At 41.9% G+C, this 26267-nt stretch overlaps 3 protein-coding genes across 9 annotated transcripts in view; 2 read left to right on the top strand and 1 right to left on the bottom strand.

The window, feature by feature from the left end:
• The first annotated feature begins 3043 nt into the window (after positions 1-3043).
• Positions 3044-4048, top strand: LOC113947021 (cytochrome b-c1 complex subunit 8). Its single transcript, XM_027643178.1, has 2 exons — positions 3044-3275; positions 3836-4048. Exons 1-2 carry the CDS (start codon positions 3122-3124, stop codon positions 3928-3930), a joined length of 249 nt encoding a protein of 82 aa, XP_027498979.1. The 5' UTR covers positions 3044-3121; the 3' UTR covers positions 3931-4048.
• Positions 4049-4359: 311 nt separating this feature from the next.
• AFF4 (AF4/FMR2 family member 4) overlaps positions 4360-26267 on the bottom strand; it is a 56987-nt gene continuing 35079 nt past the window's right edge. Inside the window, exons 13-23 of one of the 7 annotated variants that reach the window (XM_027643175.1) lie at positions 24359-24447; positions 22620-22857; positions 21385-21482; positions 20067-20130; positions 19782-19918; positions 19301-19372; positions 18543-18636; positions 17894-17937; positions 16855-17075; positions 6559-6655; positions 4360-5136 (exon numbers count right to left, since the gene is read on the bottom strand). In XM_027643175.1, the coding sequence (XP_027498976.1) occupies positions 6573-6655; positions 16855-17075; positions 17894-17937; positions 18543-18636; positions 19301-19372; positions 19782-19918; positions 20067-20130; positions 21385-21482; positions 22620-22857; positions 24359-24447 (1140 nt within the window). In that variant the 3' untranslated portion in view covers positions 4360-5136; positions 6559-6572. Of the gene's footprint in view, positions 5137-6261; positions 6656-10549; positions 10713-10870; positions 10934-11090; positions 16306-16854; positions 17076-17893; positions 17938-18542; positions 18637-19300; positions 19373-19781; positions 19919-20066; positions 20131-21384; positions 21483-22619; positions 22858-24358; positions 24448-26267 lie in introns of those variants that run through there. The other 6 variants (XM_027643173.1, XM_027643172.1, XM_027643169.1 and 3 more) reach the window with 6 other exon arrangements.
• LEAP2 (liver enriched antimicrobial peptide 2) lies at positions 8280-10473 on the top strand. Its single transcript, XM_027643179.1, has 3 exons — positions 8280-8520; positions 8960-9093; positions 10194-10473. The coding sequence occupies exons 1-3, from the start codon at positions 8464-8466 to the stop codon at positions 10228-10230; spliced, it is 228 nt and encodes a 75-aa protein (XP_027498980.1). The 5' UTR covers positions 8280-8463; the 3' UTR covers positions 10231-10473.

The following is a 26267-nucleotide window of genomic DNA, read 5'->3' as shown; positions in this document are numbered from 1 at the left end:
GATTGGGATTTAGCATGGAGTTAGCAGAAGGTGTTTACACCATAGCACTTATTTTTGTAGTCACTCAGCCTTTCTAGAATGTGCAATTAAATGTAAATAGTATCTTTTTATTGGAATAATTATACATTTAAAATGTGGAAAAGGTTTCAACTATTAAATGTATATTTTAAACTGCTTTCTTGTAGATTTAAAAGAAGAAATAAATGCCTGTCACCCATCCCTTGACATCCAGTGCCTTCTAGTCTGCCTCTCTACAGAAATCTTGTGTGTGTCATCTCCAACATATATCTAGGAAGAGAAGAAACTCTTTAATATTAAAATTACCTCCTAAGTTTTTTATTTTTTTTTCCCTACCACATTCCAGCTCTTCCAAGCAAGAAGACATAAATTTTCCACACAGTTCTGTAGAGTTACCAAGTGGTTTCTTGCTTTTCTTTTGCTGCACTCTTTAAACTTTCTCAACAAAAAGGAGGGTAAGAGTTTAAGGACAGCTGTGGGGTGACTCGTGAACACTTAAATCACTGAACTATATCAGTAAGAACTGGCACCAGCTGACAGGTGAGCTGCTAAAACCAGGAAGGCTTCATCTCGTTCAAGAACAAGAAACAGCTGTTCATGGGGTGAGGGCACAGGATTGTTCAGGAGGAACCACACCACCACTGGCTTCTCAACTATGAAGAAATGTTTAAAAAGCTTAAAAAACACCCTGAAGGCTTCTAAAAGCCCTAAATGAGTTTCTGTAAATGTTGTTCAATTGGTTTAGTGTTCTGAAATGTGGGGCCACAGTCTCATTTCCTCTTGCAATGAAACTGTAGGTAACAGTGCCTCGATTCTAGATGCTTTCACATCAAATTTTTGCTGTGATTGCTTTATTTTCTCCTCCTAGGCTTCTTCTAGTTTTAAGAATTGCATCAAAAAAGCTGGCTTCATGCAAGAACCCAAGCTAGGAGATATTTAGTTGGGGTTCACACACAAGCACTCCCAGATTTAGTTTGGTGGTGGTTTTGTTTGTTTGTTGGGTTTTTTTGGGTTGTGGGGTGTTGTTTTTTGGGTTTTTTTAAAGGCTGTGGAGCAGAACTGGCCTGTAAAATTTTTTCAGAACAGCCTTTAAATTTGACTTGCTAAAACATTGATATCTAAATGCTATAATTTTCTCTGCTAAGCCATCCCAAACAACCCCTAGCCTTAGATCCTGAGCTATACAGTTCCAGAGGGCTGGGAATTCAGCCTGACAGGAAAGGAATGTCTCTGAGGGGACAGTACGTGGTGTTACATTGCTGTGACAGTTCACCCGGTCACTGTGATCTGATCGATGTCGGAGTGCTGGAGTGCTCTGGGGAGGTGCAACAGGCATAAATCTGCTGGAAAAGTGAGGTTCCTGCTGCAGGTTTCAGCCTGCAACTGCTGAAATCAAAGCTGGGTTAAATACGAAAAGCTCAAAGCAAATATCTTGATGTCACACAAAAGACATCCTGGCCCCAAACAACACTGTGGGTGGTTGGGTGAATTCAGGTTGTGTCATTCCCCCTGATCCTTTCAAACTCTGGGAATTCAGCTTTGCCAGCCTGCCAGTGTGGTAAATAAATTGAGTTATTTCCTGACATCAATTGAAAAGGCTATTTCAGATGGACAAACCCTGGGTTTGAGTTAGTGACAGGCAGCTGTAGAAAATTAGGACCTCAGCAACAGGGCGAAGGTCAAGATCTACTCCCTAGAGAGGATTTAGGGAGATGCAGCATTTCTAGTTTTCAGGGATACACATGCTGATAATTCCACTGTCTAATATATTCCAATAATGTGGAAATGTTTAACATATTCTAATAATAAGCATGTATAATATATTTTAATAAATCTAATATCTTCCAATAATGTTGAAGATGTCTAACATATTCTGTGATATATATTCTAACCATTTTAAAATATTCTAATATTAGTTCAAATAATGTTAAATATGTCTAATAGTCTAATACTTCTAATATATTCTAATAATAAATTTAGTGATGTGGAAGATGTTTAATATATTCTAGTAATTCTTCCAATAATGTGGAGGATGACTAATATATTGTAATAATCTTAATATGTTATAATAATCACTCTAATAATGTTGAATATATGTATTATATTATAATAATAGTTTCAATATTATGGAAGATGTCTAGTATATTTTAATAATTCTAATAATATCTATAATTATTATGTCTAATATACTCTATTAAAAATTCAAATATTAAAGCTATCTAATATAGTCTAATAATTCTAATATATTCTAATAATAAGTTCAGTTATGTGGAGGATGCTTAATATATTCTAATAATTCTAATAATTAGTCCATTAATGTGGAAGCTAATATGTTCTTATAATTCTAATATATTCTAGTAATAATTTCAGTAAGGTTGATATCCAATCTATTCTATTAATAATTCTAATAATAATATTAAATAAGTCTAATATAGTCTAATAATTCTAATACATTCGATTAATAATTCCAATAGTGTTGAAGATGCCTCATATAGTTTAATAGCAATTTCAGTGATGTAGAAGATGTCTCACATATTCTAATAATAATTTCAATAGTGTTTGTGATGTTCGCTGCAGGGTGTGTGTGTGGGGGGACTATTTAACCTTTAAAAGCCTTTTCTGCCCCAAACTCTATTCCATGATTTTACGATGTTACGCCTCAAACCCTCTCGCTGTAGCACTAGACCACCACAGCCCCCACACAAAAGTGGCTTTTTCTCCGACATTTACTTATTTTTGGTACTTCGGCGAATTTTCACGCCCTGAGGCGCCGCCGCCCCCCCCACTCCCCTCACAGCGCGGGTGCCGCGTTTGACCCCCTCCCTCAGGGCAGGACCCATTCATTACACACAGAATTTATTGCAAGCATCGCTTATTACACACATAATTCATTGCAAACACCGTTTATCACAAACGTACTTTACTACAAATATAATTTATTACAAATATAGCGCGTAACCCGTGGCTGCACAGCGGCGCCAGGGGGCGGCGCAGCGCTGAGGGAGCGCCATGGCCACTGCCCGCCCCGGAAGGCGAAGCGGCGCCGAGGCCGTTCCGGGTCGGGCAGCGGCCATTGCCCGGTGACCGAGAGGACACTGCGGCCATGGGGAAGCACTTCGGGAACCTGGCCCGGGTGCGACATGTCATCACCTACAGCCTCTCGCCCTTCGAGCAGCGCGCCATCCCCAACATCTTCTCGCACGGCCTCCCCAACGTGATGCGCCGCTTCACCTCCCAGGTGTTGAAGGTGGTGCCCCGTGAGTACAGCGGGGGATTCTCCCCCTTTTTGTGCCCCCTCGGCAGCGTAAATTTGGGGAGGGGGGATGTGGGGCTGGCGGGGAGGATGGCGGGTTTGTGGGACGCTGTGTTTTGTCGCAGGAGGTCAGTGCAGTGCGCAGTGCAGTGTCCCCTCACTGCGGTGGCCCCATATTGTGAATATCCCCTTATTCCAGTGTCCCCTTACTGCAATGTCCCTATATGGCGAATATCCCTTTATTCCAATGCTCCCATATAGCAGTGTCCCGTTACAGAAGTTTCCCCTCATTGCATCGAATGTCCCCTTGTTGTGAATGTCCCCCTATTGCAGTGTCCTCTCATTCCTGTGTCCCCTCATTGCAGTCTCCTCAATATTGCAGTGTCCTGTTATTGCATTGACCCCTCATTTTAGTGTCCCCTTATTTCAGTGTCCTCTCATTGCAGTGTGCCTATATTGAAAGTGTCTTCTTATTCCAGTGTCCCTTTATTGTGATTGCCCCGTTATAGCAGTGTCCCGTCATTCCCATGTCCTCTGATTGTTCCTGCCCTCTCTCCCTCCCAGCCTTTGCCGTCGGATACCTCATTTATTCCTGGGGGATGGAGGAGTTTGAGCGGCTGAAGAGGAAGAACCCGGCTGACTACGAGCACGACCAGTGACCACATGGCCCCGGAGCTATTCCCGCACTGTTACAGACCTGCTGTGCTTGTTCCCATGGCCAAAAGGGATTAACAGGGAGATAAGTCTTGTCTAATAAATTGTAACTTTGCCCCATGACTTTGTGTGAAATCTCTGTCTTAAGCTGTTTAAGGTGAGGAGCATCAAATCCCTTGTCTGGTTCTCTCTGTACAGGCAGATAATCAGGCTTAAGTTCCATGTGCTCGGATGTTTTTATTGTACAGCACTTCCAGCTTTTGTGATTCCCGTTTCTTTGAAATATTCCTCAATATAAAGTGCAGTGAGGGCTGGTTTGAAATGACAGTTCCTTGTTCTGTTTATTTTCCCATCATTGGCTGCTATTTTTCCTCCAGCCTTGAGATCTGTGAAAAACAAACATTGCCTGATTTGGCATTGATTACAGCTGGATGAGCTAGACAGTGGCTCGGGATTGGGGATGGACCCTGACCTCTCTCTTCACTGGAGCCCTGGCCAGAAGATGAGAGGGAACAGGAACAAGCTGCACCAGGAGAGGTTTCATCTCCATGTAACAAAGGGATTTTTTCCAGTGAGAACAATCAGTCCCTGGAACACCCTGCCCAGGATGAGGGGGAGGCCCAGGGAAAGATTTCAGGAGGTGACTGGCTGGGGTGCCAGGTAACCTCATATGGGCTCCCTTCCCACAAAATGCTGGACTAGCTGATCTATCAAGGTCCTTTCCAACCTGGGCTGTTCTCTGATCCTGTGCTTCTAATTACCTAGTTATATTAATGTTAATTGGGTGATTAACTACACTCTGATATCTGATCATTGTTAATGGGCTGCATTAGAACCTTCTTGAGCACTACGGGGAGAAACATAACTGATAAATGCCTGAAGATGATTAAAAACCAGCTGCAAGTAGTGAAGTCACTTAAATAGGTGACAAATTCACCCCGTGGCTCTGAGGATAGAAACAAGCTCCACTGTTTGAAGTCCAGAACACTTGGCTGGTTCCTTTGTCGGAATTTTTTCCTTCCAGTGTTCCGCTGACTGCCTCAAGCACCCGCCCTACACAGAGCAACACGTTGGTCTCCCTGCTGTGCTATTCCTGTACCTGTACTGGGAGTTTATCTTATCTGCAGGGCAGCAGTGACGTTTACCTGTATGAGTTTCTCCACGTGCTCAGGGCTGGGAGACAAAGATGCTCAGGCTCTCACTTCAGGAAGCTGGGGGGCAAGCAGTTTTAAGAGGTCATTGCTTGAGTATTTTGGGGCTCATAACATATACTTAAAAAGCACGAGACTAAGCTCAGTCTCTTGTGTATCCTCCAAGCACAGCCTGAGGTTGGCATAAACTGCAGGAAAACCAGTTGGCCAGTGCTGCAAGTGTTGGCAAAAATGTTCTGTGCTTAAATGTACCTGCATTTTGGTTCACTGGTATTTTCTAGGCTGCTTAAGCAAGCAGGGAGCAACATCTGGCTGTGAGAGCTGGCAGAAGTGTCTAGAGGCAGATTTATAGGATCACAGAATTGCCTGGGTTGGAAAGGACCTTAAAACTCATGTCATTCCAACACCCTGCCATGGGCAGGAACACCCTGCACTAGACCAGGTTGCTCCAAGCCCCATTCAGCCTTGTCTTGAACACTTCCCAGGATGAGGCACCCATAGCTTCTCTGGGAAACCTGTGCCAGGGCCTCACCACCCTCACAGAGAAGAATTTCTTCCTAACATCCAATCTAACCCTTCCCTCTGTCAGTGTGAAGCCATTTCCCCTTGTCCTGTCAGTGTCTGCCTGTGTGAAGTATCTCTCCCCCTTGTTTTTACAAGCCCCCTTAAACCACTGGAAGGAGATACTTAATTCAGAACTTTCTGTCCTGCCCATCGAGCCTCCGAGAGCCCTGGAGCAGCTGCTGGGTGGTCTCAGTGACAGCCCCTGCGAAGTTCTGCTCAGTAAACATTTAGTTTTCACTGTGTTGTCACACAGGTCTGCTGAAGGCCAGCACTCCCTGGGGCTCTCACGAGGTCCCTGCCCCTGCTGAACTGTGTCTGGACCAGGTGCCAGACAAATGTAAATGGGGGCACCTGCACGGCGGCCACGTGCTGGCCCCGGGGTGGCTCAGCCCCGTGCCAGGGTCAGCCCTGAGCTGCGGGGTCAGCCCACAGCTCCAGTCCAGGCCTCTGCCCCTCCTGCTCCTCCACCTGTTGCTACCCTGCCCAGCCACCCTCTGACCCCTCCAAGCCAACCTCCCCCTCAGACACAGGCCCTGTTTCCTGCAGGGATGGTTCCCCCTGGAGCCGTGGCATTGGCAGTTCTGTCCCTGGGCATTTCAGAATCTGAACAAGGCACTCAAAAATTTTTCAGTTGTTGGTTTATTTTCGTCCTCCCTTTGGTAACTATTAGAAGTGGCAACAGAGCAACATCTCTTTTCTCACATCTCTGCTGTGGGTTCTTACCAGCCTCCAGAACTTGTGGGGATGGAAACAACTGACTCAGTTTTGCCCTTTTGTTGCCAGTTTCTTGCACAGTTTGCTGCCTGACAGGCACATGTTGATGCTATTAGTGACCCAGGAGGACACACAACAATTTTGATGTATCATCACAAAGTACCAGCCTTACCCAGCCAAAAAAGCTGAGAGATGATGACTTACAGAGGGCTCTGCTGTCATTCCAAATCCTGTGCTTCCATGGATGAACTCAGGGCTACTGCTGCTGTCTTGTTCTCCTTTCTCTGTTCTACACTAGCGCCTAGTGGAAATAGCAGAAATTAGAACTCAGATGCATGTAAAGGAAGGATTTAATGGGAAAAATAATTGGGAAATTCCCAGCCAAATGTAAAAGGAACTTTTAAATTCAGCTACTTGACATGCTATGATTTACTGTCCCACTTCCTTCTCGTCATAAAATCCAGGAAGGAGAAATAATGAAAAATTTTGCTTCCTCCTCCCAGAGAAGCAAGACAAACAGGGCAGAGGAAGGAGTGTAAGAACCACCTTAGGAAAGGAAGAGATAATCCAATATTGGTTGTAGACAGTATACTGATTTTAAATAAAAAGGGGGGTTATTATTTATTCATAAAAAACGGGGAAGGTTTTTTATTTAATCCCAGTGAAATTTGGGCTAAGGGGTAATCATCTGACAGACAGCATGGCATTATCTTAATCTAAGTCACTCGCCTTCCACGCTGGCACTTGTGCCTTCATATTAAGCAATCACAGAAATAGAGCCTGTGACATCCAGTATTTACAATTTAGCTATAAGATAGTTCACTATTTTATACAATATCTTCCACCTTGAAGTAATTTAAAACGTGTTCCAAAAATCCCACACACTGGCACAATTAAGTTGGAATTCTTTTTATGTCACCCTGCAATCACAAATGTCTTGACCTGACAGATTTGGGGCACATGGGACAGATGTGAGAGCCAGACAGAACCACAAACTGGTTTGGGTTGGAAGGGACCTTAAAGCTCATCCAGTTCCACTCCCTGCCATGAGCAGGGACACCTTCCACTAGACCAGGTTGCTCCGAGCCCAATCCAACAAGATACACCAGATCTCACAGATGAGGAGACACAAACACTGGGACAAGTGGGAGAATTGTGTAAGTGGAGGATGACAGAGGACATGAGAGGTAACAGCTCTGCTCAAACACTCTTTTCTCTGCTGCTGCAATCTCAGTCCACAATGGAAAAAAATGAAATTCCTCTTAATGACAAACAGCCCATCCACATCCATGGGAGCTGCTGGCACCGTTTGGAAGCCCGATGGTGAGTGACAGGCACAGAGACAGAGACAGCTCATCTAAGGAACCACAGTCCTGCCACATGGAGCACCTCAGTTCCAGACAGCCCTCGAGCAGCTTCTTCCAGTATCAGTTTGGAGATGATTATCTTTAACACACCTTAGGACTCCTGAGAGAAGAGCTCTATGAGTTACTGCACATTTTACATTCCCAGACCCATCTGAGAAGTGTTACACCTGCTTTTTGAGCATCATATGCCTGGAAAGGAAGGTTAAGCAATTTTCTTACGGTTCTTTCCTGTACCAAGAGTGAGAAGCAGAATCAAAAGCACAATCCTCTGCTCCAAATAAGCTTGGCAAGACAACACCCTGGCTGGCAAACTCAGAGCAGCACACACTGAGTGGCATAGATGTTAAATAAGGTTATGGCTTTCAATCTTGACCATAATAATTTGGGCCAACCCCCCTTTTGGATGCAAATAGACCATGGAGTTCTGGTAACATATTAGGTAGGATTTAAAAAAAGGAACAGTTGGCACAATGGGTAAGGTGACCAGACAAAGTACAAGTGGAAGGGGAGTAAATTATTAGCTCAAGAGACAGGCCTTGAACCAGATCACTTCAGCAGATGTAGACTTAGCAATTCCCTCTTGCTCCAAACCGAACTTTGTTCCTGTAATAACTGGCAGTTGATGTAACGATAAGAGAATGAAGTCTATAAAAATCTAGCTGAAAGCCTGGGAAGTTCTCACTAGAGTTCTTCCTGCCTCCTCCGCCCACGGCTGGTCGAAGTGACAACTCACGCTGCGAAGATGCACTGGTGGAAAATGATGGCAGTCCTTTTGCTCTGCTCACTGCTGCTCAGCCAGGTGAGACAACTATTGAAATACAGCTACTGAAATAAACAATTAGAAATACACTATTTAAAGAGCCAATTCAAAGGATAGGTAGTTAATGAAAGCTGCTATGATTTGGATGGAGAGCTGGCTGGAGTTAGAGGTGACAGTAGAGCTTTTTTAGAGGATTCAATGTCATAAAAATGAAGAGTAAATGCCTAGTGAATATTGGGCTACTCTGAGCCATAACTTAGCAAGCGATTCTGCCTTTCCTCCCAAGATTAAAAAACATTGTTAATTTTGGTATTTAGTTCTTTGAGGGCGGGCTACAAGCAATTAACAGAGTAAGCTACGATCTGAAAACCAGAAACATTTCAAGCGCTTCACTTAATTTTAAGACAATTGACCTCAGCATCAGAGCAACCACCTGCAGGTGCCTCATGTGCTGACAGTCACCCTGGCTCTGTTTCAGGCACAGGGTGCATCCCTGCCCCAGACACGGGTGCCACGGCAGCGGCGGATGACGCCCTTCTGGAGAGGAGTGTCCCTGAGACCCATCGGAGCCTCCTGCAGGGACAACAGCGAGTGCATCACCATGCTCTGCAGGTAACTCAGCCTGGCCATGGCAACCCTTAATACTGTGTGATGGAAAGGAAGTTCACGCTTCGTCTCACCCAAACGGGATCCAGAGTTCACAAAAAAAGATACCAGGAACAGGGATGGGGCAACAGACTCAGACTCTTTTGTAAGCAGTGCAAACAGAGCAGAGTCCAAGCTCCTTGACTGCCAGTCTTAGTCCTTTCACTGCAACCCCAAATAACCTGGCTTTGCAAAAAGGAACAGAGGACTCCAGACAGCTTTTAGGTAACCACAGTCCTTAAAATTAATCCTTCCTAAAGCCAATGCTGTTCACTTTAAAGCATGTATTAATTAAAAGTAAAAAACCATGTATTACATCTTACCCTAAATTAACCACTTTAAGGTGCTTACTGAGCTCATAGTTTAAAAGACAACAATATCAAACACCACTGAGTTCTCATGAACACTAGATGTGACCAAATTGTCCAACTACTATAGTTGAATACATAAATTGAATAGTTAAAATTTCTACTTAGTGACTGAAAGGTGATTTTGTGTGGTACCTGCTGTACATATATATACCAGAAATCACAAACAATGTAGAACATAACCACTTTCTACTATATGTAAATAGGAGAAATGGATAAATATAACCTATTATTAATAAATATGATTATAAATAAGATTATTTCATATTCTATTATAAATAAATAAGATTAAAAATAAATAGTACAGGGTGGTTGGGCTGTATGCTGTGTTTGAAATGAATCATTAGGTTCTGCTGATTCCCAGAACTGAGCTGGACCAGCAACTACAGGAAGGTACAGACAGAACAGGACCCTGTGGACAGGACTGCAGTTCTGTACCATTTCTACACTGCACCTGATCCTACAGCCCTGGGCAACACACATTTTGGAGTTACGATGTAAAGCTAAAAACAGAAAATGAATCAAGACAAATTGAGTAGAGTTAGAGGTGAACACAGTGTGCAGGGCTACCTGAGCTGGACCACTGCTGGAACACCTGGGCATGGGGAGCACTGCCAAGGATGTACCTGGGATACCTGTCTGAGCCCAGCTCAGTGGCAGCCCCAGCTCTCAGTGCCTCATGATGGTTTTTTTTTCCAGGAAGAACCGCTGCCTCCTCACCACGGCCTCGGCATGAGCTCATGATGACAACACCCCTCACTGTTACTGCTGACGATGCTCCACACACTTGGGACATATTTATTGACTGCTCAGGAGCTGGACAGTGATTCAAGCAATCAAATATAAACCATATTTAATATTTCTGTCACATGTGCTGATAAAAGGACTTCAAGAGCTCAAGACCATCTCCTGCCGTGGTTGCGCTCTGTGCCTCAGGATGCCTCTGGCCAAGCTCAATAAAAGGGCTCTGCCTCTCCTGCTCGTTTGGGTTTTTTTGTAATGGTTCATATTATTTATTTGAAGGTGTGAATTAAATTATATATTCAGCAAACCACCTTGGTTTTCCTTGTATCCTGTGAGCAGAGTGGACGGTGAGTGCAGAGCTGGTGCTCAAATCCAGCTGGACCTTTATCCTTCCACCTGGCAGGAGCATAAAGTAGATCAGGCTCCATCTCCTCAGTCTGACAGATGAACTCTTATCAGTGCTCAGATAAAGGCCTGCTAGAAAGAGGGAGCCAAACTGATAATACTGATACCAATTTCAATATCCCAAATATATCCAGTGATAACTGGAAGGAAAACTATTTACTCTTAATTACTTCTAATCAAATTTACTTAAATACATGTCCTAGACTGACTTTTGCCACTGACCTTACCTCCTATTTTAAAATAAATTGATCAAAATGCTGTTTTGAGCTGCTGGATGTTAATTCAGAGGGCTGAAACACAAAGCAAAGCACTTTGGATTAAATAAGAACACACTGGATGCTGCTCTCCTTTTGTTACACAGAGCACTAGGATCAGAAAAAGAGAGAAGTCTGCCTAAAAATGCACTTCCAGGGAAAACACCCAGAAAACAGATACAAGCACAGGGGATTGGAAGTTTAATACAGAAAATCTATTTGATATTTATTAAACTTAGTTTCTCCAGTTACAGTTTTGCATTGTACAAAGCATTTTAATGACACAGTAGTTAAAAAGATCTTTACAAATTGAAATGTGATACCCTTTTCTCCAAATATTTTAATTGCCATAAATTTGTTTAAAAATACACATTAAACGCATGTTTCAGACACTAAACTTTCTATAATCTCAATACCACAAAATACATAGAATATACTATACAGATGTGGAAAAAATCTAGTTAGTATATAATACTTTGCTCACCATTAACAGCTTTATTACGTGAAATGCACATACTGACTTAGAAATCCTAATTTTGAGCCCCAAAGTACCCTTTGAAATTTCAAATGTATTGCAACAAATAAAATCACAGTTTGTTTATTTTTTTCAGGTTTTGGTTGAAGACAGATGCCCAAATCTTTTGATAGAAAACAAAATGTAACACATGGACTTGTCATGTACAAAGCATAAAACAGAGACATCCCATTAGTTACTAACAGTACCTTTCTGTAGGATTAATCAGGGCTTCATTTATAAGTGACAGGTTAAAAGTTACCTCCCCCCCCCCCATCCCTCCCCCAAAAGAAAAACCCCTTCTTCACCAAATAATAATTTCAAATAAGATAAAGGATTTTTAATAAATATATAAGCACTTTATCCTCCATATACAAAATTTTTTTAAAACAATTTAAAAGGGGGACCAGATACAAATGTCAGGAACTGTGCTTGAAGAGTCATTCCTGGTCCTTAGAGTTGAGTTTGGGATGTGGAATGCCAAGGCAGCCCCAAGGAGCTGCTGCAGCAGCACTGTGCCCCCAGCTCCACCACAGGAGGGTTGCATATAAAACTGAAGACAGGGAACACTGCATTGCCATTTTCCTACATTGGCTGGAGTAACACCAGGAATGGGCACATTTCCATGAAGTTTCCAGGTGAAATAAAACAGGTGAAGCATGGACATACAGACAGCCCAGCTCACTCCATGCTGCAGCACAGCAGCTGGAATTGCTCAGACAGTGGACTGAGGGACACTCGGCTGAGCCGGTGGCTCTGGAGGGTCCAAGGGGAGCCCAGCTCTGCCACACTCCCCCTGAGAGCAATTCCTGATGGCACAGGTGCCCCTTCCTTCCCTGCCTTCCCCTTCCAAATGGCACCACAGACCAGCATCAGAGCTGGACACACCACGATTCCCCACTGACAACTTTCCTACTTGGGAAACCCTCTCCTGGAATAGCTCTGGCTCTGTGTGAGTTGGCGAGCAAAAGCTCTGGCTCCTCTCTGTACTTTAAGATGTCTGGCACTAACTTTGTTGCTTGGAAACACAGGGTTTTCCGTAACACTGACACATCAGATGGAGAAATTTAAACCCTGACTGAAGGATTTGTCGGAAAGGTAAGAATTTGGAAGTTGTTTACTCCCCAATGGGTAATTCAAACTTGACTTGCTCAGGCCCTTGTGGATCTGCCTCAATAGAAACACTGCAGTGACAGCAAAGATCTGTTCAGAAAATTACATTAAATACAACAAAGGTAGTTTCTCTCTCTCTTTCCAGCAGTTTGCCATTTGGGCAAACTCCATAATTCTCTGCCTACGGCTTTATTTTACTTGCCCCAGGCAAGTGCTACATCATTCCCATAAATTCTGACTCTCTGTGTGTAGGGGCCATTCATAAATACATTTCAGGGCATTTTTTGTTACCACAGCAATCAAGCCTCAGCAATCTAAAGGAATATACATTGCACTCCTGGATAATATGCAATATTTATCACCAATAAGATGGTGACTCAGCACTCAATAAATAATATATCAATATAGTCAGTTGCACCATAATCTAAAAACAAGTATAACATATACTTTGGACAGACTGAGTCATATATATATACATATATATTAAAAGACACATACAATACAAATTGCATACTGCCATCGAAAGCCAAGGAGAGCCATCCGCCCGCTCTGCTTTATGGCTACGAGATTCAAATCAAAACAAAACTCTCGGGCTGGTTTACTCTGGTGTCCTGAAGATTTGTTTGGAATTATAAATGGTTGCACCTTATCACCTGGAACCTGCAAGTCTGAGAGCAAAGTCAAACAGCTGAGCAAGCCTAGTCTGATTGAGCCATTCTTAAGATTCACCAACTGGGACCACGATCAGCGAGGGAATTAAGATTACGGTGTTGATATGTATTAATACACACCTGTCCAGGGAATGATTTGGGAAGCCAGAAGCTGGGGAGTCCCTCCTTAGTCACCACTGAGATGGGTGTCGGTGCTGCAGTGACCTGCACTCCCACTGTGGTGCTGGAGGTGTGGAAGGACAGGAACAGACCCTCCCCTCACTTGGGCAGAGGGATTGAAACCTAGGACATACTTGTTTATTTTTTTTGGCTATGAGATCTGACTAAGTTCATAACTTTCCTCTTGGAAACAATGGTGGATCCCAAATTAACATATGCTTTTGGAATTGTGAAGGTTAAACTGATCTGTTTGCAACAGCCCCAGATGCACAAGGCATTTCTGATCCATTACCAAGCCCGCCGCAGATCTCCTGCACCAACAGGACACATGGGACAGCACTCCAGAGGATATTCCACCACGGAGCACCCTGTTCAGCTGGGACACTTCCAACCAGCTCAGGTCCACATTTTGACATGATGCAAAAAGCCTCCTGTTCATTTGAAGACAATTTCTAAGATCCAATGATCTGGGGATAAGCGATGCATTTTTAGGAGACCAATTTAGCATGACACCAAAAGGTATTTGTGGGACTCTAGTTAAGGAAAAAAAATTCCCAGAGATGAGACCATTCCTGCTGAGAGCAATGGTGACTGTGCACAAAGGAGCAAGCCAAGAACAGCCATGCTGGCTAGTGCAGCACTACACACAAAACCAACCATGAACGCAACTTCTACAAAGGTATTTCTACAGCGTCAGAGGTGTGCGAGGCACTTCAGAGTAGGAAAGGAAACACAGCTGACAGTGTCCCATGCCCACGACAGGGAGTTTGAGGGTACAGAGTTCTGTCTCCAACAGCAAAGACTAACAGAAACGTGACCTTGCACAGTGATTCCATAAAAAGGATGCTCCAACAGACCTGAAGAGTCAATTCAGCGACCAGGGAAAACCACAGGTCTGTTACTCAATGTATCAATCCGGACGTAGCAAAGCTTTTCTGGAAGTACAAAACACGCTGGGACGCAAAGGAAGCTCTACGAATATGCAGCTACCTTGTAGTAGGTTACTAATTTGCAAAACTTCTAAACTCTTAAAGCCCATAGGACATACTGCAGTACTAAGGAGCGTAGAATTCTATTCCTTCTCTCGAGGTTGCCGTGATTTTGGCACTTAACTACACCTACACAAAAAATTTAGTGCAATAATTTTCCTGAACATGCACGTTCATATCTGGTACAGAATAAAGGGTTCAATGGGAGAGAAAACAAAGCAGCATTCCACAATCTCACTCCAAAGGATTCAGAGTTGGACTCTTGGAAAGGAGACCACCGCGATGAGTCAGTTTGTGTGACAGACACTGGGACTTGGAAAAAGGAAATGGAATTTTACCCAAGTACTGCAGAAGACCACTGCATACAGTATACCTGGTCCTGCTGTAAAACATCTTGTAAACAGTTCATAAAATCTTCATCTAAAAGTAAGGCATAAGGCACACCAGACATGTTGGGGGCACTAAGCAATACTGAAAGCAGTAGCATTTGAAACCTTTTACTCAGACAAGCACCTCATGTGAAAGGTACTTTGGTTTGCACTCTGAGAGCAGCCAACTGCAACTCCAGAACCATTTGTGTTGCACCGAGTGAATGTTACGCTCCATCAAATGTTAACAGGACCTTCATTACCACGGGGTAAAGCCAAGTTTTAGATCCATTCTGCACCAGAACAGTCGTTTCCCTGCAGGAGCAGGTGAGCTCCCACCCCACGGTGGCTGCAGCACTGCCAGCCTGTAGTGTCCATCACCCAGCACACCCCAAGAAGACAAAATGGACCTCGAGTTCTACTAAAGATTCCTGGTTTCTCAGTCAATGGAAAAGATGCAAATGACAGTTCTGGTAGGAATTTAACTACTGTTGGGTTTTAACCACAAAGTTCACCCATTTTGTAAGTGTCAAAAAGTGACAAGCACGGAAACAAAAGGTATTTTAAATGAAGAGATGCAAAAAAGCACAAGATTGTCCTTTTCCAAAGCCTTTCCTGTTTGCATCGCACCCATCGGACTGAAGGTCATTCCTACACCATTACTTGGATGTTACATTAAATGCAAATTACTGTAATGTTTTGTGATTGTTATAGTGTTAATCGATGGCTTGAAACTGCCTTGAAAACAATCCAAGTCAGATCCAGCTAAATATTTCTCCATATAAATTTCTTTATAATTCATTTAAATGAAGTATCTCAATACGTAGAAGAATATCTGGAACTTTTCTATTTAGTACAAATTCTGCAATAATAAATCTGTAGTTGTCATTTATTAGTCGACTCATAGGCATTAGGCATGAGAAGTATGGTGTCCCTACACGTTAGAACCTATCAACCCTAGTTCCTTTTACAGGCTCTATCACCACAAGACATTACAGAGTAACAAAGCTCACAAAGTACTTAAATAAAGTGTCTAGGTTTAATTTCTAAGTACTCAAAAGGGAAAATTTAGGGAAGAAGAAATAGCTAAAACCAGCCCCCAATGGGGCTTTTCAAAATTAAAATTACAAAAATTAAAATAAATAGGATTTAAACTGACTATTTGTGTATTGTGACTGGAATTCCAATGATCTATCCATGACAGATCAGCAAAACTACAACTTTCATGTAGCAAATTTTAAAATATTTAAATAACTTAAACCGGGAATACTGAAGAAGTCCATGAACCAGCTGATTTGGGGTTAAACACAAAACACAAATGAGGATGGGAGACATGGGAAAGCATTCCTTGCTCTTAGTGTCAACTAAGCAATGTGTTATGGCAGTCTTCCTTATTGACATGACACAGTGTTGTGGAGAGAAATCAGAGGCAGCGAGAAAAATGGGTTTGATTTTGGGTTCCTTCAGTTCCAGCCTCACTTGGCATCGAGGCGCAGCCAGTGCAGGCCCTGCCGGGTGTAACGCACCAGCTCGGTCATGATGCTCGTGTTAAAAACCAGAGGGCCCATAACTTTATCCAGTTCAGCAAAGAACTCTAAAACAACAGAAACACGAGTTAAATAAGCACATTTTGGAATATGGGACATACGACACCCAACCGCCCTGTATTTTTTCAGCGTGAAGCTTTTGGATTAAGAGGAAACAGGAGTGATGAGAGATGGCTGAGTGGTGGAAGAGTAAAGGAAAAAAGGTTTTTCCTAATAAATTTCTTTACTCTTTTGCAGAAGACTGGTTGGAAATGATAAGACTATTAAACTATTGCCAAACTTCCTTGGCTTTCCCCCTCAAACGTGTACTTCACTTTAGAATTTCAGAATGGGAAATACACCAAGTTCCTCTTCCTACACTGAACAATTTACAGGAAATGCAACTAAGATTTTTACATCTCCAACACCACCTTGACAACCACAACACCCAGCTCAGGTAATCCCTTCAATCCAAGGTGTAACTTTCCACCTTATTTTGCAGAGGACCTGGTTCAGCATCCTGGGCACCATTAACTGCCTCTCTGAAATCAAAAGCCCATGAGTGTTTGCACCCTCTGGAATGCCTGAAGTTATAAAGCACCTGTGTCAGCCCTTACCTTTCTGTTCTCTTGCTAGCTGTTCAGCTTGCTCCCAAATTTCAGTGGCATAGAGGAAGTTGGACGTGACCTGGACGTAGCTGGCAGCCATCTGATGGATCCTCTGCGGGATCGTCACCGAGGACCCGCTCCCTGAAGGATTGGCTGCCCCAGAAGAGTAATTTCCTGAATTCCCTGGAGACAGCTTTGGAGAGACTGGAGACGGCATCCCGACAGGTTTGCTGCTCACCCAAAGGGAAAGATTAAATTGGAAATGCATGAATACACGAACTTTCAACACCTCACGCTGTGAGACACCCTCCAAGACCTCTCTGTCCACACTGAGGGTGTGGGATGATCGAGCACTCCCACTTTACACATCAAAAATCAGGATTTGCCCTACAACAAATTAAATACTCAAGGTAGTAACTGCTGAGGATCCTCCAGCTCTTACTTGTGGCTTACAAAACCCAATTACCAAACATCTTCACCTCTTAGTTCAATAAAATCTTCAATTCATTGTTTGAATAAATTGAACCTTAAAGAATGAAAAAAATTACAACTACCTGGTAACCACACTGCCATAATATTACATTATATAATTACATTATATAATATTACTGCACATAACACAATGGAAATCTGAAATGCCCTCCTAAAACTCATTGAAAGATTTATCAAAGGTCCATTTTGGGGTTTAAAACAACAGAAGTAAATTGCTAAACTAGGGGACAGACAATGCTGCAAGTACTTGTAACCATTTGGACTTGTAGCACTAATAAAGCTCTTGTTTCGGGGGGAGAAGTACTAAAGTAAACAACAAAACTCAATGAGATAAGTAACTTGTGGGTTAATGAGCCTTTGTTTGCCTGACAAATCCTGCACAGCAACATCACCAGCAGCAGTCTCTGTTCTCAGAATAATTACACAAAAAATAAATCAAAATCCACACCCTTAGAACTATTACCCCAAAAGCTGCTCTCTGAACACCTCAGGCACACGGGAATACAGAAAATGTGCCAGAAGTTGAGAAATACAGGTAACAGCTTTTACTACTCACCTTCCCATACCAGGTGATGGTGCTTGAGAATTATTGTAGCAATTCTGTTTGGAGAAAAAGACATTTGTCACCTGATTTATGTTTATAATTTATCTAGTTACATTTTATCTGGTTATTTACTTGGTTATTTTTGACAAAATTGATTTTTGTAGTTTTTCTTTTAAGCAACATTTTCAATAATATCACAGTATTTATCAACCGAAATTTGGGAAAAGATCCTTTTTTACTAATGACTTAAGACATGAATTAAGGGGTTATTTCAGCCACACAGAGAAGTACTGGAGTGGTCCTCTGCTCTAACCATTAGATACCACTGTCCCTTACGGGAACATTTTGGTTTTTTCAGCCTTTTAACAGGATGAAATCTGTTACTACTGGCATTGAACAATTAAAAGATCTCCCAAATTTATTAAAGAAGACAAAATTAACAGAGAGTTAACATGCCCAGACCAGCATGGTTATGACATCCAAGCTGTCTCTGCCCAGCTTTAAACTACTCAACTTTAATATACTTTCAAGGTTCAGTTCTAAATGGGTATATTCCAAGTTCACGTGTAGAGGTCTGAAAATTGGATCTGGGAATTTTAAATGATGTAGAGCTTTAATATCATTAGGTTTTAATATTCTAAGAAAATACACCTGCAATTACCTTCAGATGTTCAGTCAGAGTTTTTGAGTATTTCAATGCACTTTCCTTTTTCAGTTTGAAAAGCCTCAGGTACAGCAGAGCTTGGCACCGAAGGCTGACCAAAGACAGGACAAAAAACAGTCAAGGTCAGGTTTAGCATAACTGAGTGAGTTTCAAAAATCTAACAACTGTGCTCCTAAAGTTTTCTCTACCAACTCAACCAAGAAAATCCACAACTACCTTTAAATTCTCAAGGAAACTGAAACAGCTTCATAAGCCTCAAGCTGAAACTTTACCTTTCAGTGATTTTGCTGATATAATGAGCTTGGGAGACAATACAGTGATTTCCTAGACAAGGGTTTCTTTTATTTTTCACCTGTGTCAGGACATTCTCAGCACTCTGCCACAGCCTCCCCTTTCCCTTCCCCCTGAACTAAGGGGTTCTGGTCCTCCATACCTGTTGCAGACATTCCATTAAAACCTACAGGGCTACTGACAGTTCTTACAGCCAGTCCAAATGGTGACTTATCCCTGGAAGTGCACAGGATGGACCCCCATCCTCTCTGCTGTTACTCCTCAGTGTTCCAAAGACTTGATCTTCATGAACATCCCCTCTGCCCCCATTAATCTTTATAAGCATAAATCTTTATGTACACCCAAGTGAAAACCTCATGTATTTGGTTCAGAAACACCCCAGAGCTCAGTGGAACACAGCACTTCATGCAGATAAAACATGTGAAATCCATCAGGGCACTGTATGAAGTGCAGAACACACGTACCAAAGCACCGCCAGCCTTTTGTCCGCAGCCGTCGCATCCGGTGCCAAGTAATTCTTCAGTTTCATAGTGTATCTGCAAACAAAGGCATCAAGTGAACCACAAAATAAAAATTACAGTTTCATTTACTGATCACAAAACACTTGACACGCTTATGAATTTCTGATTTCAACTGTCTTCACCGTTTCAGGAACCTCTCTCAGACGCTAAACAAAACACTAACTGGGCAGTAACCAGAATTATTTTGCTTCTCGTGGGTTACTCGTTGTAGAGAGACTTCAAGAGCCTTAGCAGAAACCATCTCAGCCTTCATGGAAACACTTCAAACCTCAGCCACTGGAACGAACTGGTCAGTGATCCAGTTTTAGTGGGGAATGACAACACATCTCAAAAGCTGGTGGCCAAACCTCAGTCCATCTGACAGCTCTGATTCCCAGGCCCCTTCCCCACCCACTTGCCTTTGTATGTGCTTTGCAATGCTTACTTGATTAATTCCACAGTTTCTGAATACATAGGGAACGGGGACTTGGATTCCTGAGCATTTTTCTCCAATGCATTCCCACACTCAATGAAGGACACGACAGCATCCAGGTAGTACACGGCCTTCTCAAACCTGTCCGACTGCGGAGAGGGGAGAGACACTTTTAGGGATGAAAAGCAGAGAGAAGTACAGGAAAGTTCCAGTACAGAAGGGCAGCAAAATGGCAAAGACAGCAAACCAACCCCAGGATAACGTGCAAACACCGGGTAATGCTGGAGATTAACTTACCAAAGCATCTGCATTGTGTTTCAGTTTCTTTGCTTCTTGCAAATAATGATCAGCTGAGTAAGTCCTGCAAGAGAGGACATGGATTTAGGGACTCAGCCCCACCCATATTTCATGGCCTTTTATTACTGAAGCTTCTTGGTGCTGCCAAATTTCAGATTTTTTTCTGTTCCTAACTCAAGCAACACAATGATAAAACTGTTTAAATAGTTTCAAAATAGTTCTCTAGTTTCAGGTAATTCAAAAAGTATTTCAAGCAAGTTGAATTACCACACATGAATTAGTTCAATTTACTGTATTTGATAGCCAAACAAACCAAACACTTGACCAACAACAAGGGCAGGGGAAGGAAAAAACCCACAAAATTTGAGGACAAATTAAACCAGCACCATCAGGACTTACATTGCTAAGGGTGTGAAATATATAAAATTATGACAGAATAAATCAAGATGCATTCAGGTGTTAATTGCCTTTGCTTTGCCACCTGGGACAATCAGTGCTAAACGATTTCCTCAACTAGATGAGCACAAGGAATCATAAAAGTGTAATGATTCATTTCAACGCATTAACATATTCCGTACAAGTTGATTAAAGTTTGCAATAAATTATCCCATCCATCCTATCTTACTTGTCAAAGAATTAAAGATATTTGAAATGAACATTTTTACCAGACCCCTTACAGGAAATTGATGTCATTACAAAGCAACAGTTAATATTAACAAGATTCTATAACTGTAAAATTGTTTCAATCAGTTCTAATCTGATGAAATCCTAAAATGGCTCCATTATAACCACAAGGTTAGAACATGTCACAATTACTGTTCCTTGCAGTAGCCTCTCCTTATGGCTTCCTATACTTCCATACAATTTCAGGTTTAAATTTTTTAATAAGTTTGATCTTATCTCAATTTCTTGGCTCTGTTTTATCTTGGGATAATCACAAAATCCCCATAAACTATTTTGTCCTAAATGATTGTGTATCCTAACCATCATATGTGCTCAACTTTTTTCTATTTCTAAAGAGCTTTTAACCAGAAAGCTACTATTATATTTGGTCCAAACATAATTTCATCTGTAGAATGAATTTAAAGAAGTGCTTTCAGAGTAAACCTTGTGCTGAGATCTGAGTTGGCACAAATGAAACCTGAAGTCTGCACAAGATGAAGAAGTATTTGTTTTATTTTCCTTTCAAGGTATTTTCTTTGACAAAGAGCTTTCATGTCATCTTTTGTGAAGCAAAATGACAAGTCTTCTCTGTGAGGAGCTGGCTGTGCTTGAGATCTGCAGCCACAGAGAGGGAAAGGCAATTTTCTGTTCTTACCTATCATCAAAAATGAGCTTTGCTCTCCTTGACTTTGTACTTTCCGTAGCCTGAGCAGAGGCAGGAGGGCAGCTGGAGGAATTGTTCACAATCTTTTCCTGAAAGGGAAATCAATGCCAAATAATACATTTAAAGAACAGTTAAATTTCCTCTGCCTTCAAGAGAAGCATTTGTTGTGTAAATTTCTCCCCTGACTTCACACATTCTATGCAACAAGGACAATTTGCAGCTGCCTGAGCTGCCACTGAGCACAGGGAATAAATAATCAACTTCCAGGAGGCTCCCACCTAATGCTGGCACAGAGCAGACACCAGGCTGGAATGGAGCTCCTCACTCCAACCCTCTCCATCAGAGGGAAGGACGCAGCCAAGGCTTTCTAAACACACTTAGATCCAGGGAATTCCTCCCTCAATCTCCCATGTCACTGTTTCTAAATTTTGTTCTTCCACTCTAACAAAGAGATGATGAGGATTTTGATTTCTCATTTCTATAAACAACACACTCTGCTGAATGCATTTGCCTTGAAAAAAACCCCACAGGAGTAGGTACTACTCTGAGAAAGGTATGAGTAAGCACAGCTGAAGTATAACATGATAAACATATCACAAATGTACAATTGGCTTTGGGACATTTATATTTTTAAATTCCATCACATCTAAATATCTTCCCAACCTAAATCTCTTAAAAACCATTTTCTGCACCATCTTCATAACCATGTTTTTTCCCCCCAACCACAGAGAACACTGCAAATTCCTGAGCTGGAGTTAAAATTATCTTTCTGAGCTCTTACAATGTCATAAAATGAGAGCTACAGCTTCCCAGCCCAGTACTGAGCATGGACCAAGCTCCTGCTCTCCTGCAAAATCAGGACAAGTTCTATATCTGCTCTGAGGAGACAAGAGCAACTTCATTGTTCCATTTACCAGTGTGTAGACAGCTTTCTATTTGGTTAATTTCATTAACCCATTAATACACAGGCAGCATCAGTCACCAGGAGATGACTAAGACTAAACTAATTTCATTAATTAACAGAAGAATTTGCAGGATAATCTTTAGTATTCCACCTCTCCTCCAAAGTGTTTTCTAACTTATGGATTTCCAAGGCACCTAAGCACTATGACACGAAACAATGCATACCTAATATTAATTACATTTAAACTCGAACTAAAAACTGTTCAGATCAAACTGCAGAGCAAAGGAGGAGGTTTAAGGCATGTACAGAGTCAGCCCTTTACCTTGGCTTCCTTGGCACTACTGGAACCCTTCCCCTCTGTCTTCTTCTGCTTGGAAGAGGAGCTGCTTTTGCTGCCACTGCTGCTTTCCTTGCCTGGGTTGCTGCTGGATTTTAAGGATGATGACTGACTGACCGTCCTCTTCCGGGACCCGTGTTCCTGCTTGGAATCTTTCTGTAGGACTGGGGCAGCAGGAGATGGCAGTAAATCCTTCTCTTTAACAGCACTTGGCTTTGAAGACCTGCACGAAAGGAACAAATTCAGGATTAGGGTTTCTTTCCTTAAAAAACAAACCCAAAACCAACCCAACAAAAACAACCCAAAAAACCCCAACACACAAAACTTTGATTTTTAACTTTTAAACTGAAAAACCCTTGTTTTTTAAACAAGACTTGGCAAACCAGCTACGGAGAAAAGGAGAATAATTTTGGAGAATAAGTCTCTTCAAAGCCAGATTGAACTCGTTTTCACCATTTTATTTGTTCTGACCTGAAAACACAGGCAAAACTAGACAAGTTCTAACCATAAAACCACACCCCTACACCAGTTCTTAAAAAAAAACACCCTAAACACTCACAATTTCAGCACTGCAAGCCAATGCCAGCGCCAGGCTGTCTGTGCAGACCAGCCAGCCAACAGCTCCAGGGAAAAGATGCTCCAGATAAATCACTGGAACCCAGGGAATGGGAAAACTTCCTCAGTGCAGCCTTTCAGGACAGTCTTACTTTGGCTGCTGAGGGATGCTGTTGGCTATTCCTGGCTTCCCATAACTATTATTTCTACACATTATTCCTGTAAAATCATAGGGTTTCATTTAATTAAGTGTCCTTCAGAGAACTGCACTGGCAATCAAGGAAATATCAGAAATAGTAGGTGAAAAAGCAAAATCAAGCTAGAAATGTATGCCTTCATTCCACATCTGCTTCCTAACAAACACTAAGACACTGTTTAATTCAGGAGGGGCGAAGAAGAGTTGCAACATCTGATGTGCTGCAGCTTCTCACATATTTGTAATTTGCAATTACTCACTAGAAATATCATCCATGGCACAATTACATCAGTTTTCAATTGCTTGAACTGAAACAGCAGTTTTTAAAAGGCAGTGGAAAAAACTTACTCTTTTCTGTGAATTAACACTGATCAAGAAATAAATCAAATAAATCAACTGCAAAAAGCACGGGAAATTCAGAAATAACATATTAAACTGTTTGCTATTTCCATATTACTTTGCTTTTGGGTCACTCTCTCTTTTCTTTAGCTAAAGTTCCAAGCTAAATTGATAGAGGCTAAATCCATGGATCCAAAGCTCAGTGCCATCAGCTTCCAAGACAAAGTCAGTTGTGTAATTTACTCTCAGTTTACAACCTTGCTAAATGAAGAATTACCAGATTGGGTTAATTTAAAAGCACAGATTTTGCAAGATCAAAAAGCCAGCTGCAGAGCTGCTTTCTAAACCAAAACCAACTCCACTGTGTATTAGAGAAAACCAGGAAGCAATCACCTGACTTCTGTTAAGTAACACAATTGTCTTTGGCCAATGTTTTTGGGTATGAAAATTGATTTCCACCAACTAATATTAGAAACTCTGAAATAAATTTTTTTGAAGGTAAGAAATAATGAAATTTTACTAAATGATTAAGGAAACACTTGGGATAGGGGAGTGGAGAAGAGGGTGCAGGCAGGCACCATCCTCTCCATGACAACCCTGAGCCTTCAGTGTTGGGAACAGCCAAGATACTCACTCCCTACTGCTGGAAGTCTTGTGTCCTGATGGAGCTTTTTCTTCCAGTTTCGTTTTCTTGCTTTCGCTGGCTCTGTTTTCATCCTCATTCTGAGTAAAGCAAACAAGAAATACATCCAGGAAATATCCACTTTTACAGCTTCACTGACAGTGGCAATATTTCACATTAAGAGACCTTATTTAGCAGGTGCTTCACAGTGTGCAGAGTAAAATACACACAGAACACAAAAACATGACCTACAGCATCTAATCCTTACCAAATATTTGACCAGACCCTGATATTGGAAGAAAATGAAAAACCAAGTCTGGCTACTAAACTACAACCTGCATAAAAGCAGTAGCAGCCAAGTTGTTCATTTTAGCACAAATATATTATCATAATGAAATCTGCCAAAGGCTTTGGCAAAGATCAGGAGACAGATTTTATGTTGTAGTGTTTAAAGAGTGTCTTATGAATGCCAGGAAAGGGTAAAAATCTAATCAGTCTATTAAATTAAGCTCGGAGATGTTGAAGACTATATATTTATATAAATTTAATCCTGAAGTCAAAGGATCTTGAAGATGAATTTCGCAAGTGTCTTCATGGAGCACTTGAAGGATCAATACAGTGAACAAATGGAAAATGAGGCCTCAGAGGAAATCCCCTGGTAACACATCCCACATTCAGACCCAAAAGGTTTATGTTTTGTGACACTGATGCTGCAACCCTGAGCCTTGTGACCAAAGAAACACAAGAGCAAACAATGAGTAGACCTGTGGTGCCAGTTGTGTTTGGAGCACTCAAACCTAAAACTGGAGGGACAGGGAAAAGGGGAGTTCTTTATTTGCCTCACACATGATTCCATCCTCTCTGGTGGCACCAGGAAGCCTCACAGTAATCAGAGGCCTCCCAAAAATGAACCACCAGACTGTTTTCTGGGATAAAACCTAAATTAATTGGTCTTACCAAAGCTTTCTGGTTTAGATGTCAGAGCACAGATCTTTAATGCTCTAACTCCAAATGTGTACTGAAAGGTGTAACTGCTCAAAGAAAGAAAAGTCAGTGAATTCAGACCCATTGGAGCATGCAGGTGCATTCTCAGGAACATCAGGAATTATACAGCAACACTTGCAAAAAGTAATTATTCACTGTACTGGTCAGTGTGATCCCCTTTTTACAAAAAACCCTCGTTTTCTGACTTCATTTCTTTAACTATAGAAAACAGGAAACTTAGTTAGGAATAATAGAGGACAAACCTCTGTTTGCAGTTACATGTCAAGTCTCCCAGATGACATTAATTTCAGCAAGTGATCAAGTTTACTTTGGTTGCTCAGTGGGAAAACTGGTTTAACTGAAATTATCTATCCCCTCAAATGACTCTCTGCATGATTTCACAGAATCCTTGGATTGCAGATGTCAACAAAGTCTCACAACCACTGCCAAATCCCTGTCAAAATCAGAGCGAAATCCAGAGTAGCACAGAGATTTCTGAATCCCCAGTCCAGGGTTTCACAGCCCTAAATTCACAGACACCAGATGTTTATAAAAACTGAAAGTGGATCACTCAGTCCATCTGACAGTCCCACGTTTGCTCTGTCCATGTGTTGAAGTTTCTAAAAGCAGTTTAAAATTACACAATCAACTACTTCTGACATATTCCTCCCAAGAGTACTATTCCTCCACTGATTCCTCTCAATTTTACTGCCTCCAGCCACCCTTGCTTTTTACTTATAGTTGAAGACATTATATGCTTTTTCTGAAAAAGATTGAATATTATTATGGAGAGATCCCCTGCTCCCAGTGAAGCAGTACCCCAAGATCATGTTTTCTGCTGCTGCCACACCCAAGGTGCAGTCCTGCCTCATCCCTTATCCTGGCAGTAGCCAATTCCATAGTTCAGGGAGCTGATCGAGATGAAAACTGACTTTTT

Source organism: Corapipo altera, unplaced genomic scaffold (genome assembly GCF_003945725.1).
Source record: "Corapipo altera isolate COAL_440 unplaced genomic scaffold, ASM394572v1 75, whole genome shotgun sequence".
NCBI lineage: Eukaryota > Metazoa > Chordata > Aves > Passeriformes > Pipridae > Corapipo > Corapipo altera.
Note: the sequence above shows the minus strand (reverse complement) of the source record. Positions and strands in the feature narration are given on the sequence as shown.